The sequence below is a fragment of the Vipera berus genome (genome assembly GCF_964194415.1).
Source record: "Vipera berus genome assembly, chromosome: 9".
In the NCBI taxonomy this organism is placed as follows: Eukaryota; Metazoa; Chordata; class Lepidosauria; order Squamata; family Viperidae; genus Vipera; species Vipera berus.
In genome coordinates, this window is record NC_138212.1 from 1,216,557 (window position 1) to 1,232,419 (window position 15,863).

The 15,863-nt window shown below is 52.3% G+C and overlaps 2 protein-coding genes across 2 annotated transcripts; both read left to right on the forward strand.

The window, feature by feature from the left end:
• The first annotated feature begins 909 nt into the window (after positions 1–909).
• Positions 910–6,104, forward strand: LOC308672013 (calcineurin B homologous protein 2-like). Its single transcript, XM_081334549.1, has 7 exons — positions 910–1,037; positions 2,047–2,119; positions 2,690–2,770; positions 3,494–3,603; positions 3,777–3,838; positions 4,449–4,571; positions 4,757–6,104. Exons 1-7 carry the CDS (start codon positions 968–970, stop codon positions 4,808–4,810), a joined length of 573 nt encoding a protein of 190 aa, XP_081190675.1. The 5' UTR covers positions 910–967; the 3' UTR covers positions 4,811–6,104.
• A 1,529-nt stretch (positions 6,105–7,633) lies between these two features.
• On the forward strand, positions 7,634–15,275 carry LOC308672028 (ras-related protein ORAB-1-like). The gene is made up of 7 exons (XM_081334563.1): positions 7,634–7,836; positions 9,253–9,409; positions 10,167–10,239; positions 10,918–11,013; positions 11,993–12,088; positions 12,425–12,556; positions 13,199–15,275. Exons 2-7 carry the CDS (start codon positions 9,387–9,389, stop codon positions 13,418–13,420), a joined length of 642 nt encoding a protein of 213 aa, XP_081190689.1. The 5' UTR covers positions 7,634–7,836; positions 9,253–9,386; the 3' UTR covers positions 13,421–15,275.
• Positions 15,276–15,863: the final 588 nt, after the last annotated feature.

Here is a 15,863-nt window from a genome sequence, read left to right on the forward strand (position 1 = left end):
CGAACGGCTGCCGCGTGGCCGAGTGGGCGGCTGGGCACATGAGGTTAAGTCCAAGTTTTTCAGAGGTGTAAATGGCGTGCAAGTTTTTTAGCCTTGGCCAGGCCATTCCCTTATCCCGCTGCTGGGAACGACTTAGCTGAGCAAATGGTTCCCGTGTGTCTTTTGTCACACCCCGAAAGGGAGACGTCTGCCTCCTCTCTAACCAACCCAGTTGTTAATCCAAGAACAAGGTTTGTCTTCAGTTGTGGCTTGTGGGAAGAGTTAACCCCATCGGGATCCAGTGCAATTCTGTGGGGTCCCGAGTACTCTCCTCCTCCGTGCTGGTTGTTTCCTTGCAGACATCTCGTGACCCAACTAGGGAACCTCATCAGTGCTAGAAGGAGGGGCTGCGGAAAGGAGGGGGGAGGGGGTCCTTGGTGCTTGGTTTTCTTCCATTACCAAACTAGCTAACACCATCAGTGCTAGGAGAGAAGAGGGAATAGCTCCTCCTCCTCCTCCTCCTCTTCCTCCTTTCTTCCGCCCTCTTTAGAATTATCCAGCTTTTCTCCAGACTTTGCCCACGGTCACCAGCCTGGGGGAGGGGCAAAGACCGCCAGCCACGGATCTCTTCCGGCAACCCGCCTTTCACTTGTGGGCTGGGGGCCGCCCTCTTTACAGCCATCGCCCCCCCGGGTGAAACCCTCCCAGAAGACCCCCCCCGCGACTGCAGGGCTCCCCCGGGCCGACCCCGTCTCTCCTTCCACTCGGGGCGCAGAGACCCCCACCCCACCCCAGGGCCGCCCGCGGAGGGGGCGCCGGAGCCCGCAGGCGGAGGGCGGACGGAGCCGGGAGCAGCCTGGCGGGGCGGGGAGCCAGGAGGGGCGGGGCGGGGCGGTCCGGCCGCCCCCCGACCCGACCCGACCCCGCGGCGGCGCCTCCGCTTCCCGGGCCAGTCCGAAGCCTCTTCCCGCCCGGGCCGGGGGTGGCGATGGGCGCGCGGGGCTCGCAGGAGCGGCGGCCGGTCCCGGAGCAGGAGGCGATCGTGGCCGAGACCGGCTGTAAGGCGCTGCCCGCCGGGGGGAGGGAGCCCCGCGCCCGGGCTCCCGCTTTCCCGCCGCCGGCACTCCAACTCCCATCATCCGCGGGAGAGCCGAGCTGCGGCCGAATCCGGGGCTCGGGCGTCGGTCGAGAGCTCTGGAGGGGAGGGGGCGAGGCGGGGCCCTCCGCGGGGCCCCAGAGGGAGGGGAGCCCAGGGCCGGGGACTGGGCTATCAGCGCCCCCCTTGGCTGCGGCCGATGGACGGTGTAGTCGAAAGCGGGGCGGGGCGGGGCGGGCAAAGTCGGGTCTTGGGGCGGCGGGGCGGGGGCGGGGAGGGGAGGGGAGGGGAGGGGCGGGCAGAGGCCCCGTCTGTGGCAGGACCGCCTCCCTCCCCCCGCGCCCCTCCCCCAAGGCCGAGGTCCCGGCCGGTCTCGACCCAGGGTCAGCTGGGCGAAGGGGCGAGAGGTCTCGCCCACTTGCCGGGGAGGGGGTCCCGCCCCACCCCCGCCAGCTTTGAAGTTTCCCGGCCGGGGAGAGAAGGGGCTGACTGGGGCGGGGGTCCGGCTCGCTGCCCCGGACGGACATGGGGGCAGATCAGGTTTTCATTGGGGAGGGGAGCGGAGCTGGGGAGGGGGCGGGAGGTTGCCTTCCACTAGTTTTAAGGCCGCCTGGGCTAATTTGTCTCCCAGGAGATTACCTGGCCAATTGGAAGGACTCTCCTGCCCCCCCCTCCCTTGGCCCGCTTCTGCCCCCCCAGCAAAAGGTCCACCTGAACCGGCACCTTCCCTCCCTCTCTCCCCCCTCCCCAACACATCCACACCCCTATTACCCCAATGCAGAGAGCAAATGCCCCCCCCAATCCAACCAGGCTCGCTCCCCCCTCCTTGCAAACCAAGCCCCCCCTCCCCAAATCCACACTTGTAACCCACACAAAGTCCGTTGCTGCTTTACTCTCAGCAGCTGCGAGGTCAGAATAACCTGTCAGCATTTCCTGCAATTAATCATTAAATCCGCTCCTTTTTTGCCCAGTTTCCGAAGCCAGCCTTGCCCGCCTTCACCAGCGCTTCCAGGCCTTGGACAGGGACGAGAAGGGCTACCTGACGTAAGTGGGAAGGGGAGGCAGAGCCTTCCTTATTTATCTTGCTCTGCAAATTGAGGCCGCTGGAAAGAAGCGGCGGCATTTTCAGCAGTCTCCCAAAACAAGCCCGCCACGGTAGCTGCAAACAAAGGCTCCTCGCAGCAGGTAGTAATCAGCAGGAAAACAGCCGATTCCAGAAGAAAGCAGAATTAAGGAAGCTGATTTTAGATAAACAACTCAAAATACCTTTGTTTCGGAAACAGAAAACTTTATTCAGTTTTATTTTATTACGACTAATGGACACCCGCGTTTGATTATTTGTGCATCCAGTTCCCACCCTGTTTCCACCGCCCTGGAGCTCCTCCGAGCAAAACAGTGGAGCATATTAGAAAATGCAATTAATTCTAATGTGAATGTACAGCTTAAGCCGTTGGTGTCCAACCTTGGCAATTTTAAAACCCGTGGACTTCGATCCCAAATCTGGCTTGGCAATCCTGGGAGTTGAAGTCCACAGGCCTTAAAGTTGCCAAGGTTGGAGACCAACGGCTTAAGCCGTTGCCATAAAGTCGCGTTTTTCTCTTTTGCTCTCTCTAGCCGATACGATCTGGAGGGGATTGGGGAGTTGGCAGTGAACCCTATCGGAGACCGCATCATCAACGCCTTCTTCCCGGACGGGTGCGTGTGGGGCAACCCCCAAAGTCCAGCCAGGGAGGAGGGGTTGGGAATGGCTGGCCCTCTCTCTTCCTCACGCCCTGCCCTAATCAGAGGAAGTGGACTCTGACTCACCGTCCACCCACTTTTGTTTACAAGCAGGCAGAGAAAGAGCATCTGGGCAGCCAGGCTAAGTAGCAAGAGGAGAGACTCTCTGTAGCTCAGGGCTGAACTGTCGGCCCCTGGTGCGCTCTGAGCTTGGCTCTCAGGGCTGTAAGGGAGGGGGGGGGTTGTGGAGAGGAGGAGGAAGAGGAGGAAGGATTGTGGTTGTCCTGGGTGTTCTCTGGGCTTGGTGGCGTTCTTACAGATGCTTCATGATCTAAAGGGAAGGGGATGATGATGGAGGAGGAGGAGGATTACGAAGGGGTCCTGGTTGCTCTCTGGGCTTGGTGGCGTTCTCGCAGACGTTTCATGATCTGATTAGATAACATCATCAGTGCTGGAAGCGAGTGGAGAGAGGCGAGCAGAGAGGAGGACGACGGTGGGGTCCTTAATGCTCTTTGAACTTGGTTCTTTTTATGTTTCTAGAAGGGAGTGCCGTTTGCTCTCTGTCGCTTGCTTGTAGACAGCAATCATCATTGCCTTCTATTCTTATTCTACTTATTATTTTATCTGGAAATGTCCATGGATGAGGAACAATCTTAGATAGACCCACAAAAACGGCAGGTCTTGTTCCCCCCCCCCCAGGGGCGAGGAGGCCGACTTCCGCACCTTTGCTGGGGTGCTGGCCCACTTCCGGCCGGCGGAGGCCCTTGGCAACTCCGAGGACATCAACAGCCGCCTTAGCAAGCTGAAGTGTGAGTGTTAAGCATATTCACCGCCTTGAATGATTTGTAAAAATGAATACAATGAACGAATGAACGAATAATAAACTCAGTCTTATGAGTGCTGGCATCGTTATTTCCAGTTCTTTAATCTTCTGACTGTCATCCTCGGTTCTAATTCTTGGCTTTTTCTGATTCTGGTAAAGTTGCTTTTCAGTTATACGACCAAGATAAGGATGGGAAGATCTCACGGGCTGAAATGCTGCAGGTAATTGCTGGCTGATCTGTCCTCCAAAGCCCCTGAAGGGAGAACAAGAACTGACAGATGGAAACTCATCAAGGAGAGAAGCAACCTGGGATTAAGGAGGAATTTCTTTAATTGTGAGAATAATTAATCAGTGGAACAGAAGTTGTGGGTGCTCCATCTCTGGTGGTTTTCAAAAAGAGACTGGACATCCATTTGTCTGCATGAGCAGAAGGCCTCCAAGGTCCCTCCAAACCCTATTATTCCAGCTAAGCTGGCAGGGGAATTCTGGGAGTTGAAGTCCACCTGTCTTCAAGTTGCCAAGGTTGAGAAACCCTGATCTACCCTAGATGCTCTCTGCCGATGCCTCTGGCGAAAAGAACAAGCCGGGCCTGTGCTGAGCAGCCGTACCCTATTCTCCCCTGGCCGTGAAAAACAGATAGTGGTGGTTCTGAGTTCAAATTCACCCCTGTGAAAATGGTAAATGGCTAACTTGCACCGTGAAGCCAGAGTTGACCTCTTCTTAACTGAGGGTCAGTCCTTCCCTGTTTGGCCTTTGTCAAGAGATGATCCGGGGTGGGAATCCGCCCCCTCCCACACTCCCAACCCCTCTCCTGTCTCCATTTGCACCCAGGTCTTGAGAATGATGGTGGGCATCCAGGTGACCAACGACCAACTGGAGAATATCACAGACCGAACCATCCAGGAGGCCGACAGAGACGGAGACAATGCCATCTCCTTTGAGGAGTTTGCCAAGGTCTGTTGGACAAAAAAAGACAATTTTATGGGGGGGGGGGTGCAGATACAGAGAGGCTGTGGGGGCAGCAGTTTCATTCCACAGATAGAAACGTTGGGCTCAACTGTGGTCGTAAGCCGAGGACCGCCTGTACTCACATCAAGACAGGATGTTTTCCTAAATCTCCCTCTCTGCTGTTTTTGCAGTCGGTAGAAAAGCTGAACATTGAGCAGAAGATGAGTCTGCGCATCCTGAAATGAGGAGGGGGCAGGGGGATCCCCGAAGAGGATTTTACAGCGAAGGGTGAGGAAAAATATGAGTTGCAAAGTATCCGGATCCTCTCCGATCTCTCTCGGGACCCCCCTGCGCAGAAGGGCTGCTTCAGAGATGCCACCACCAGTTGCGGCTCGGCCTGCGGTGTGAGACTTCGGCCTCCAGTTGTGTATTAGCAGAACTGCGAGCAGTTTATTTAATGGTGCAGTGCTTAAAGGTAGTCCTCAACTTACAACCATTTGTTCAGTGACCGTTTGAAGTTACAGCGGCAGCAAAAAAAAGGACCATTTTTCACACGGCCATCGCGACATCCCCAGGATTACGTGAGCAAAATTCGGACACTCGGCAACTGACTCGTATTTAGGACAGTCGCAGTAGTGTCCCAGGGATCACGTGATCCACTTTTGAGACCTTCTGAGCAAGCAAAGTCAACGGGGAAGCCAGATTCACTTAACGACCGTGTTTACTACCTTAACGGGTGCGGTGATTTGCTTAGCAACTACATTACTAATTTAATCCCTGTGGTGATTCAGTTCACAGCTGTGACAAGGGGGCAAAATTCGTTTAATAACCGTCTTGCCTAGCAACAGAAATTTGGGGCTCAATTGTGGTCATATGTCGAGGACTGCATGCCTTTTGCTTGTTCGTGTGAATTGTAGGCGCTTTGATCTGTTTCAGAGAACGGGAAATTGTGTAGAATTAAGGGCTCTTTTATCCCATCAGCACAAATATGAGGACTTGCAGATTTTCTGGATGTTTTACAACGGATTCCGGAAGTAAAAGGTGCGTGCAAGTAGTCCTCGAATTACAGCCATTTGTTTAGCGACCGATCGAAGTTACACCAGCACTGGAAAAAAAATGACTTACACCCAGTCTTCGCATTTACAACCATCGCAGCATCCCCACGGTCAGGTGATCAAAATTCACACTTTGCAACCGGCATGTATTTACGATGGAGGCAGCATCCGGGATCAGGTGATCGCCATTTGTGACCCTCCCCGTTGACGTCCGGCAAGCAAAGGTGGTGGGGGAAATGGCCACTAAGTGGAGCCAGCAAAATCCTGTGCTGGATTTACAATTATACAGATTAAATGCTTCGTCAGCCTGGACCCGTCTTCTTTTTTATTTCTAACTCTCCTTCCAGGAGCTACTACACTCAGCTGCTTCTCCTCCTCCCAAACCAGGACAGATTAGATTAGATTAGATTAGACAGCCTTCGCTGTCATTAAAAATGAAATTCAGTTGCTTGCTCTCAAGTGTACACATACATAACACCCATTTAATACATACTTCACCCTTACATATGAGTAACATATAAATATTAATAAAAATATTTATTAAACAGGTGGTCCTCAACTTGCAACCATTCATTTAATGATCATTCAGAGTTACGATGGCATTTCTCTCTTTCTCTCCTCTTTCTTTCTCTTTTTCTCCTCTTTTTCCCTCTCTCTGTCTTTCTCTCCTCTCTTCTCCCTTTTTCTCTCCTCTCTTTTGTCTCCTCTCTCTCTCTCCCTCCCTCCCTCCCATTCTCCCCCCCCCCCCCCGTGTGTGTGCACAGACAGGGCCAAAGATCCACGGAGGGAGCTCTTAATTTCCTTTTCGCTGCCAGGAAAGTTAGCCCACCGGCTACCAGCATCCCTGACGGGCACAGCGTTCCTGGCCGGGGCTGAGCTGCCAACTGCCCAAGCGTCTGGGAGCCAAGAATTTGCAAGGCGGGCTGGAGATTTTCCCTGGATTTCTTTAGGGGAAGGAAAGCCGGGCCGACGCTGCCCAGCTGCAAAACTGCATCTTTTATGGGCTAGAATAAGGGTCTTCAAACTTGGCCCTTTTATGACTTGTGGACTTCAACTCCCAGAATTCCTCAGCCAGCAAAGCTGGCTGAGGAATTCTGGGAGTTGAAGTCCACAAGTCATAAAAGGGCCAGGTTTGAAGACCCCTGGGGTAGAAGATGCATGCCAGGGTGATTTATCTCATTTATTAGATGGGTATCCTGCCTTTATTGTTTTTATTAATAATTCAAGGTGGTGAATGTAGACCTGTTCCTTCCTCCTTTTCTCCCACAACAACCCTGTGAGGTGGGTTGAACCCAAAGTCACCAAGCCGGTTTTTCTGCCTCAGGCAGAACCCGCCTCTCCTGGTTTCTAGGCCAACACCTTAGGCACTACACCAACCCCACCCCAGGCTCACTTTCGCTTCCCCCCTCAACAACAGCCCTGCAAGGTGGGCTGGGCTACGTTTCCCGGATAGGTTTTCCATAGCTTTCGAGAGGGGGGGGGGAAAGGATGGAATAAAACCGTCCCCTCCTTAGCCCCCAGCCCGGCTCCAGTGACTTTAGCTCTCTGCCTCCAGCGAAGACCGCCGAGTTCGGCCCTTGCACCTCAGGAAAAGCCTCCCCCCCCCCCGCAACATAGAAGGCATTTTTTGCAACATCGCAAGACCCTCTCCCCACCCCTCCTCGCCCTCCACGTAAGGGACGATGAGGTGCAAAGCCACCTCCTTGCCTGTCCACACGTGCGCAGACCCCCGCCCCACCCGGGTGGGCACGAGTCCAGAACGACGCTAAGCTCCCCCCCCCGCTTCTCCGGGTCCTCGATGCGTCTCTCCACGCCTCTCTGCCCACCCCATCCCCCCACCAATCCCCCTCCCGGGAGACGACGCCCCCTCCCCACCTCCGCGATGCATAAGGCTGGCCAGCCGATCCTCGCCCCCCACCCGCTGCAGCCCGCTGCACGGTCGCATGACGTCATTCCCGGGGCTGGCCAATGGCTGCGCACCCAGCCGGAGCGCCCCCCCCCGTCGCAGGACAGCCGGGCCGGGGACGGAGCGCGCCAGCTGCTGCTGCTGCTGCTGCTTTAGGGGCGGGGGTCGCCGCGAGGGTCTCTTTGTCTCGATCGCGGAGCCGCCGTCACGTTGCATCGGGGACCGGCCGGGGCTCCCCTCCGGCATGGCCGGCCTGAGCTTCAGCAGCAGCCCCCCGGGCAGGAGCCCCCCGCGACCCCCCAGCCTGCAGGTAGGGGAGCCCCCCGGCTTGTCCGGCGGTGCTTGGCCCGAGCATCCTCCGCGGACCTCCGCCTTTGCCTCTGCGGAGCGCATCTCTGGCCCCGCTCCAGAAAAACAACAACCAAAAAACCGAGGTTCGCATCGGGCGACCCCGACCCAATCCAAGTGGGTGGGCTAGGACTTTCCAAGTGGGGACCGTCGGACTGCAGGAGGCTGGTTGGGGGACTCAGCAGGGGCCCCCCAAATCTGAATCCCCCGGTTTGTGACCTGAAGTCTTGGTGTTGGGGGTCCCCACTCATTTTAGAGGGGGGTCTGTATTAGTGGAAATGAGGGGTGTGGGTTGCCCCCAAGCCTCACGGCAGGGCCCGGAATTTAGGCCGCACCTGCGTTTGGGAACAGGCTTCCCTGATAAAATTTGCATCCTCCCAAGGTTTGGGTGGGGGAGCCCCAGGATGGAAAATGCATGGATTAAATCAGTATGGGGCTGCTCAATTTAATGTGGGTGGGCGGGGTTCCTCTTGGGTCAACCCCCCAAAAACGCAAAAGAACAGAAAACAAAACGAGACACAATGCAACTGAGGCTAGCTAGAAATCTGGGGCCTTCATAATCAGAATTCAAAAACAAGGATACAGCATAGGAGTTGGAAGGCACCTTGGTGGTCTTCTAGTCCAGGGGTCCCCAACCCCTGGTCCGTGGACCAGTACCGGGCCCCCAGCATGCCAGCAACCGGTTTGCAGAAACAAGCAAAGCCCCATCCGCGGGATGCAGACAGCACACAAAAGCACGCGCCCTCCGGTCTGCGGAAAAACCTCTCTCCACGGAAGTGGTCCTGGTGCCCCAAAGGTTGGGGGCCTCTGTTCTAGTCCAACCCACTGCTTGAGCGGGAGACCCAGTGCAGGGATATTCAACCTCGCAACCTTAAGACTTGTGGACTTCAATTCCCAGAGTTCCCCAGCCAGGATTTGGGTATGGCCAGCCTAGAGAAGAGAAGAAACAGGGGCGACATGATAGCAGTATTCCAGTATTTGAGGGGCTGCCACAGACAAAAGGGGGTCAAATTATTCTCGAACGTACCTGAAGGCAGGACAAGAAGCAGTGGATGGAAACTAATCAAGGAGAGAAGCAACCTGGAATTAAGGAGAAACTTCCTGACAGTGAGGACAATTCACCAGTGGAACAGCTTGCCTCCAGAAGTTGTGGGCGCTCCATCGCTGGAGGTTTTTAAGAAGAGGCTGGACAGCCACCTGTCTGAAATGGGATAGGGTCTCCTGCTTGAACGGGGTTGGACTAGAAGACCTCCAAGGTCCCTTCCATCTCTTGTTATTCTGTATTTAATTTGAAAACACTTTCCATTCACCATTACTTCCTGGTGGTGCTCTAACATAGGTGCTCATGCCTCAAATACATTTTTTTTTCATTTAAAAGTTACCAACACAATAATCTTGGACCGGCGCAGCCTTAATTGCCCCAAAGACAGTCACAGCTAAGAAGCCACCGCACCTTTCCTGGTGAATTCCAACCAGGGGGACGCTGGGCTTTTGGAAAGGATTGTGGCTACCATGTCAACCATCAGCCCCGAATAGTAAGTATCCTGCAAGCGAGAAGAGATGGGCGGGGAAGTAGATAAATAATAAATAATTCATTGAAGGGCTTAGAGGCAGTCTTTGAACTACAACCATAACTGAGTCCAAAACCTATGAGTTGTTCAAGTGAGCTTTGCTCCATTTTATGGCCTCTCTTGCCAGAGTTGTTAAGCGAATTGCTGCAGTTAAGTTCGTAACACGGTTGTTAAGTGAATCCGGCTTCCCCCATTGTTTGTCAGAAGGCTGCAAAAGAGGATCACGTGACCCTCAGGACAGGGCAACCGTCATAAATATGAGTCGGTTGCCCAGCCTCTGAATTTTGATCACGTGACCACGGGGACGCTGCAAGGGTCACTGAACGAACGGTTGTGGGTCAAGGGCTACCTGTAGTTTGGCCCTTCCCAGCTGGGGCCTGGGTCAGCGACAGATCGCAGCCACAAAAATGTGATCCCAAAGGAGAAAGAAGCATCTAGACAGGGTCATTTGCAATGCAGGAGGTCCTCGACTTACGACTTGCTAAGCAAGGTGGTTGATTTTCACAACTGTTTTAGCCAGGGTCATTAAGGGAGTCCGGCTTCCTCCGCTGATTGGCTTGATGGAAGCCAGCTGGGACGGTCGCCAACGGCGATCTTGTGACTGCAGGACATTACAACCGTCGTAAATCCCGAATGCCCTTAAGTCGTAAGTCAAGGACTACTTGTGCCAGGCATTTAAAGGCTGACCCTTTTTTGTCTCTTTTTGCTTCCTCAACGACAGCGATTATTTATTTAAGTTGCTGCTCATCGGGGATTCCGGAGTGGGGAAATCCTGCCTCCTCCTCCGTTTTGCGGTAAGAGGAGATCTTCCGTGGAAATTGATTGGGGGGGGGGGGGGAATTGCAGGCAGGACTCAAACCCAGGGCCAGTTTGAGTTTGGGTCTAGAGAGGCTTCTGAGAAAATACTCAAGAGGACATTTTTGCAATCCTGCGCTGGCTTCTGCAGAGGTCCGTGGAGCTGATGGACACGAAGGCCAGGAACTCAAGGCAGATTCAGGCTGGCTACCCCTCAGACCTCTTCGGACTAGAGAGTGAGGGGCATCTGGGCAGGGGTCAGATGAGAGTCGCTTTCAGGAACATCCCTCACCTCCAACCAAAACCCAAAGTTGCTTTTCAAAAGGCAACTGGACTTTGGGTTTTGTTCCCCCCCCCCTTTTTCGCTTCTCATCCAAGAAGCTTCTTCAACTTCTGAGCTTCAGGAACTGAGGAAGCTCCTGAGGATAAGAAGCGAAACGTCTTCCAGGGAAAAAAACCAGGAAAGCCAGTTGCCTTTTGGACAGCATCTTTGGGACAAGCATGGCCGGGATGATGGCGAATCCCCATTCACACTCCAACCACATCCTTGTTTGTGTTTCCAAGAGGTGTTTTCGAGGGTTCTCCAGTTTCAAGAACTTATGGAGCCCACCAGCCTTCACCTCTTTGAAGACATCTAGAATGTCTACACTCTTAGGTCTCTGGTTTTCCTTCCCCAGGATGACACCTACACGGACAGTTACATTAGCACCATTGGAGTGGATTTCAAAATCCGGACCATAGAGCTGGAAGGAAGGACCATCAAGTTGCAGATTGTGAGTATCTCCAGGGGGTTGGAGGAGAGGTTGAGAACCGGGTCTTCTGCCGCTTCCTCCCATCTTTAGGGACGTCTGGCAGAACTTCAGTGACTAGGCAGAAAACAGGGCAGGGCTGGCTCTACAGGTCCTCCACTCGGAAAAGTGTAGCTGCTAAAGTTCTTACTCCGGAGTTACTCCCGAGATGGAAAACCCATGAGTCAATAAAGACGGCCGTTATACACGTTATTGTCACAAAATTGTGTGAAACTCGGCATTGTATCAATGCCTAGGAATGCCTATGGAATGGCAAAAATGGAACGTCGAAGTATGAAACGCTTAAAATTTCCTCCGTTTCCGGGCCATTCTGTGCAAGGCCGGAAGGGAAACTGGCGAAGGACAAACTACTCCTGCCCTTCCAACCTTCCTTGTTGCAACTCGTAGGTCCATATTGGTGTTTGTCTCTCGTTTTCTTCAGTAAGAAAGTCCTGTACTTTATTTTGCATTTCTTGTTTTGTTTTCATACACATCTTTTCAATACAGACAGTCCTCAACTTACAACAGTTCATTTAGTAACCGTCGAAGTCACGACAGCACTGAAAAAGTAACTTAGAACCGTTTTTCACACTTACAACCTTTCCGGCATCCTCATGGTCAGGTGATCAAAATTCAGGTATTTGGCAACTGGTTCATATTTAGGATAGTCGTCGTGTCCCGGGGATCACGTGATCCCCTCTGGCAACCTTCTGACAAGCAAAGTTAACCGGAAAGCCAGATTCACTTAACAACGGGATTACTAACCTAACCACTTCAGGGATTCACTTAACAACTGTGGCAAGGAAGGTCATAAAATGGGGCAAAACTCACTTAACAACTGTTTTGCTCAGCAGCAGAAATTTCGGTCGTAAGTCACCTTAACCCTTTTCACGCCTAGCTATTATGCACCTATCAGCTTGGTCAATCCCACTGACCGGGGGTCTCACATCGCTTCTCTCCTTAGTGGGACACGGCTGGCCAGGAGCGCTTCCGAACCATCACCTCCAGCTACTACCGAGGCGCACACGGCATTATCATTGTCTACGATGTGACGGACCAGGTGAGGCAGCCGGTTCTCCGAGGCAGGCAGAGAAGCCCTGTTAGGTGGCCTCCATCCAGAGGGTCTCCGGCCCGAGCAGGGGGCTTGAGCTAGAACAGGGGTCTCCAAACTTGGCAGCTTTAAGATTTGTGGACTTCCAGCTCCCAGAATTCTGGCTGAGGATGTATCTCTATATCTCTATATATTCTATGTCTATGTCTGTCTGTCTGTCTCTCTCTCTCTGATGCAAAATTTTGTCTGAGAAAAAAAGTGGTATTTGGGTTAGGTACAAATGAAGCGATAACTCCAAATGCAGGTATTTTATGCCCTCTCTTCCCCCCTTTCCTGTGCTTCTAGGATTCGTTCAACAACATGCATCTTTGGCTGGAGGAAATTACTCGCTACGCCAGCGAGAACGTCAACAAGCTGATTGTCGGAAACAAGAGTGACCTTTCCAGCAAGAAAGCAGTGGATTACACAACTGCCAAGGTGCCTTTGGGGAGGGAGGGAGGGGAAGGGATATGGGTGGATCACACAGCAGTTTTGATCCAGCGTTGATGTGAAGTGGATCCAGATGTGGTTGAAGTGAACTGCCAACTTATGAGCCCCTTCAATCACAACTCCTAGTAGTAAGTCAGTGGCAAGACTTCAGTATTATCCGAAGTTATAAGTGCCCCATCTTACACCAAGTAAAAATATAAATATCCTGACCAAATGAATGGATTTTATATCGAATGCAAGGAGTTGCAAAGGTTACGGTACTGTACCAGGAGACAGTGAGTTCTAGTCCTGCCTTAGGCATGAAAGGTAACTGGGCGACTTTGGGCCCATCCCCAGGAGACAGTGAGTTCTAGTCCTGCCTTAGGCATGAAAGGTAACTGGGCGACTTTGGGCCCATCCCCAGGAGACAGTGAGTTCTTCTCCTCCAGCTGGGTGACTCTGGGCCAAACACCAGGAAATGGTAAATACTTATCCTACCAGCTGGGTGATTTGGAGCCGGTTTCTCTCTCTCTGGGGAGATCCATCAAACTTTGGTTGGTGATCCATCGGTCATTAAGTGAGGACTGTCCGTTAAGCGAGGACTGCAAGGAGCTTTTTACCCTGCTCTCATTCTGCCCTCTCCGAACGCAGGAATATGCCGACTCGCTGGGTGTGCCTTTCCTGGAGACCAGCGCCAAGAACGCCACCAACGTCGAGCAGGCTTTCTTGACCATGGCGGCCGAGATCAAGAACCGGGTCAGCAGCGGCCCAACGCAGAACGACAGCCACAAGTCAGCCGTCCACATCCAGAGTGGCCCATTACGGCAAGAAGGCGCAGGGGCTGGCGAAGAGGGGGGCAGGGGATGCTGCTGAGGGCAGATTTTGGGCAGTGCCCACAAAGGGGGCAATGCCAGCCCTGGGAAGCCCCCGCCCCCCGCCTTGCCAGCTTCCCTTTGCAGGCTCAGAGTGTCAAAATGGAGCATCTGATGATAACGTCGCCTTGCTTGTTCTGCGCTGGCTTCGTTCCACTTTTCTGGACTTGGTCCTTAATCCACCTCTTCCTATGCCAGGCTCTTTCACCATCAGGATGCCCTGGAACAGAGGGCTGGCCACTGCACTGTCCAGCCGTGGTCATCTCACCGTCCAGAAAGTGGCCAAGTTGGAGCACAGATTCAGAAGTAACTCATCGACACCCCCCTTCCCCACTACATAGTTTCCTGCTTGAGCAGGGGGTGGGACTAGAAGACCTCCAAGGTCCCTCCCAACTCTGTTATTTGGTTATACCTACAGCATGCCCTCCATTGCATTTCACGTGGGGGTCCCAGCCCCCTCCTGTTGTTTCTTTTAGCCCCCTTATTTAATGGTTGAAGACCCCTAGAGAACCCTAAAAGGTAAGTCACTCCCCTCCTATCCATCCCCTTTGCATTCTCACTTGGGGGATGAAAAACGTATGGCAAATCCTTCCACGTGGTTCTAATGGCTGTGAAAATTACCCCTTGTACTTCAGGACGTTTTTAATTTGCTTTTTTACCTTATTTGCCTGCTTCCCCAGAATTTAAGGTTCCCCAAGGAAGAAAGGCTAAGCATTTGAATTAAAGAAAAAAAATGGTAGGAATGCACGGTTCTACTTAACATGCACCAATATTTCTTCAAGCTAGGCCATTTTATGATGTGGGGTCTTCAACTTCCAGAATTTTGGAAGTTGAAGTCCCCTCGTCAGAAAACAGCCTAGCTTGAAAAATATTGACATACACATTTTTCTGGTGTAAAACTGCCCAAAATGGAAGCACCCCAAAATTTGGGGGAAGAAAATCAATTCAAAAGACCTCATGGATTGTCACAAGCCTTTTCTTGGGAATAAAGTACCTAAATTCAGCAAGATGGAATACTAGCCGGTAAATATCAGATATTTAATCCCTGTTCAGCAGATCTACAAACCTCAGATTCACACCATTTTTGAATAATAGCATAGCCTTTTTTTTTAACCTACAAACCCCTTTTCCTGGGTATTTTTATCTGTGCACCACAAGGGTTCAAGAAAGTCATATTTAGGTTTATTCCCAGCTTATTTGCCCTTTTTTTTCTGCCTCCAAGAGCTCATTCACCACAGGACTAAATGAGTCAGAGTTTAATTTTTCCCCAGCAGAGAGACTTCACAGCCTGTTTAACCTCCTTGTTTAAAAAATGCATCTTTTTAAAGTTCAGGCACCAGGCTGAATCGTATCTTAATTGAACGATACGCTAAACCCTAAACAACGAGCCAAAGTTACAGACTAAAAGGAAGCCAACTTTAAGAGAACGTGCAATTGCATGGTTTGTAACTACTCGGGTTAAAAGGGTTGTGTGAATCCATCAGCCAGAAGCTCTGTCAAAGTTGTTGCTCGGAGGATGAGGATGGTGTGAACAGGAAATGAAAGAGCCACACGGGTGTTTTACTTGTCATGCAGAGGAGAGCGCAGAAGGGTTTTGTGACAGCTGCAAATTCGGGTATCCAAAGTGCTTCTGTGCATTTCTACATCAATTCCTTACTTTTAGGATCCGTATTCCTCTTATCTGCCCACAAAACAGAATCGCTGGACGGATTTATTATTACTGTGCAAACTTGGTTTTTCAGCACAGCTGGTGTTCTGTTGCATTAGAAGACGTTAGATCGGGTTTCAACCTTGGTCCCTTTAAGAGGGGTGGACTTTGACTCCCAGAATTCCCCAGCTGGCATGCTTTAAGATGTCTGGAACTAACATGCCAGCTGGGGAATTCTGGGAGTTGAAGCCCACCCCTCTTAAAGTCGTCAAAATTGAAAAAAAAACTGATTTATGTGGTTTTAAACTCAATTTTAAGGTTTTCTCAAGCAACTGCGGTACTGTCTGAATCTGTAGCTCTGCCCTCAAAGCAGCCTTTTTTAGAATGAGGCATTCTGGGACCTCAACTCCCAGAATTCCCCAGCCAGCATGAGTAGCTGGGGAAGTCTGGGAATTGAAGTCCATAGCTTCAGATAAGATCTCCTGAGGGCTTAAGAAATCTGTGCCCTCTGTTGAGAGCGACAGTGGATCCCAGAGAGATTCTGGCAGGTGAAGAAAAATCCTACTGGAATCATGTGGGTCGGTCACATCACCTTCCGTGGCACGAGAGCCGTTTTGCATCCAATAATGCAGCTGGAGACAAGCCTGCTTGGGAGCACAACCTGGGTGCGGGGCGGAGGAGGGTGGGCTGAGCTGGCAGACCCCATTTGCATGACTCTAATTGCCCCCCTTTTAGATCTGCTATGATTTTTACACCCACCAATTTCCTGTCCTCCTGCCCATTTTAAAACACTTGT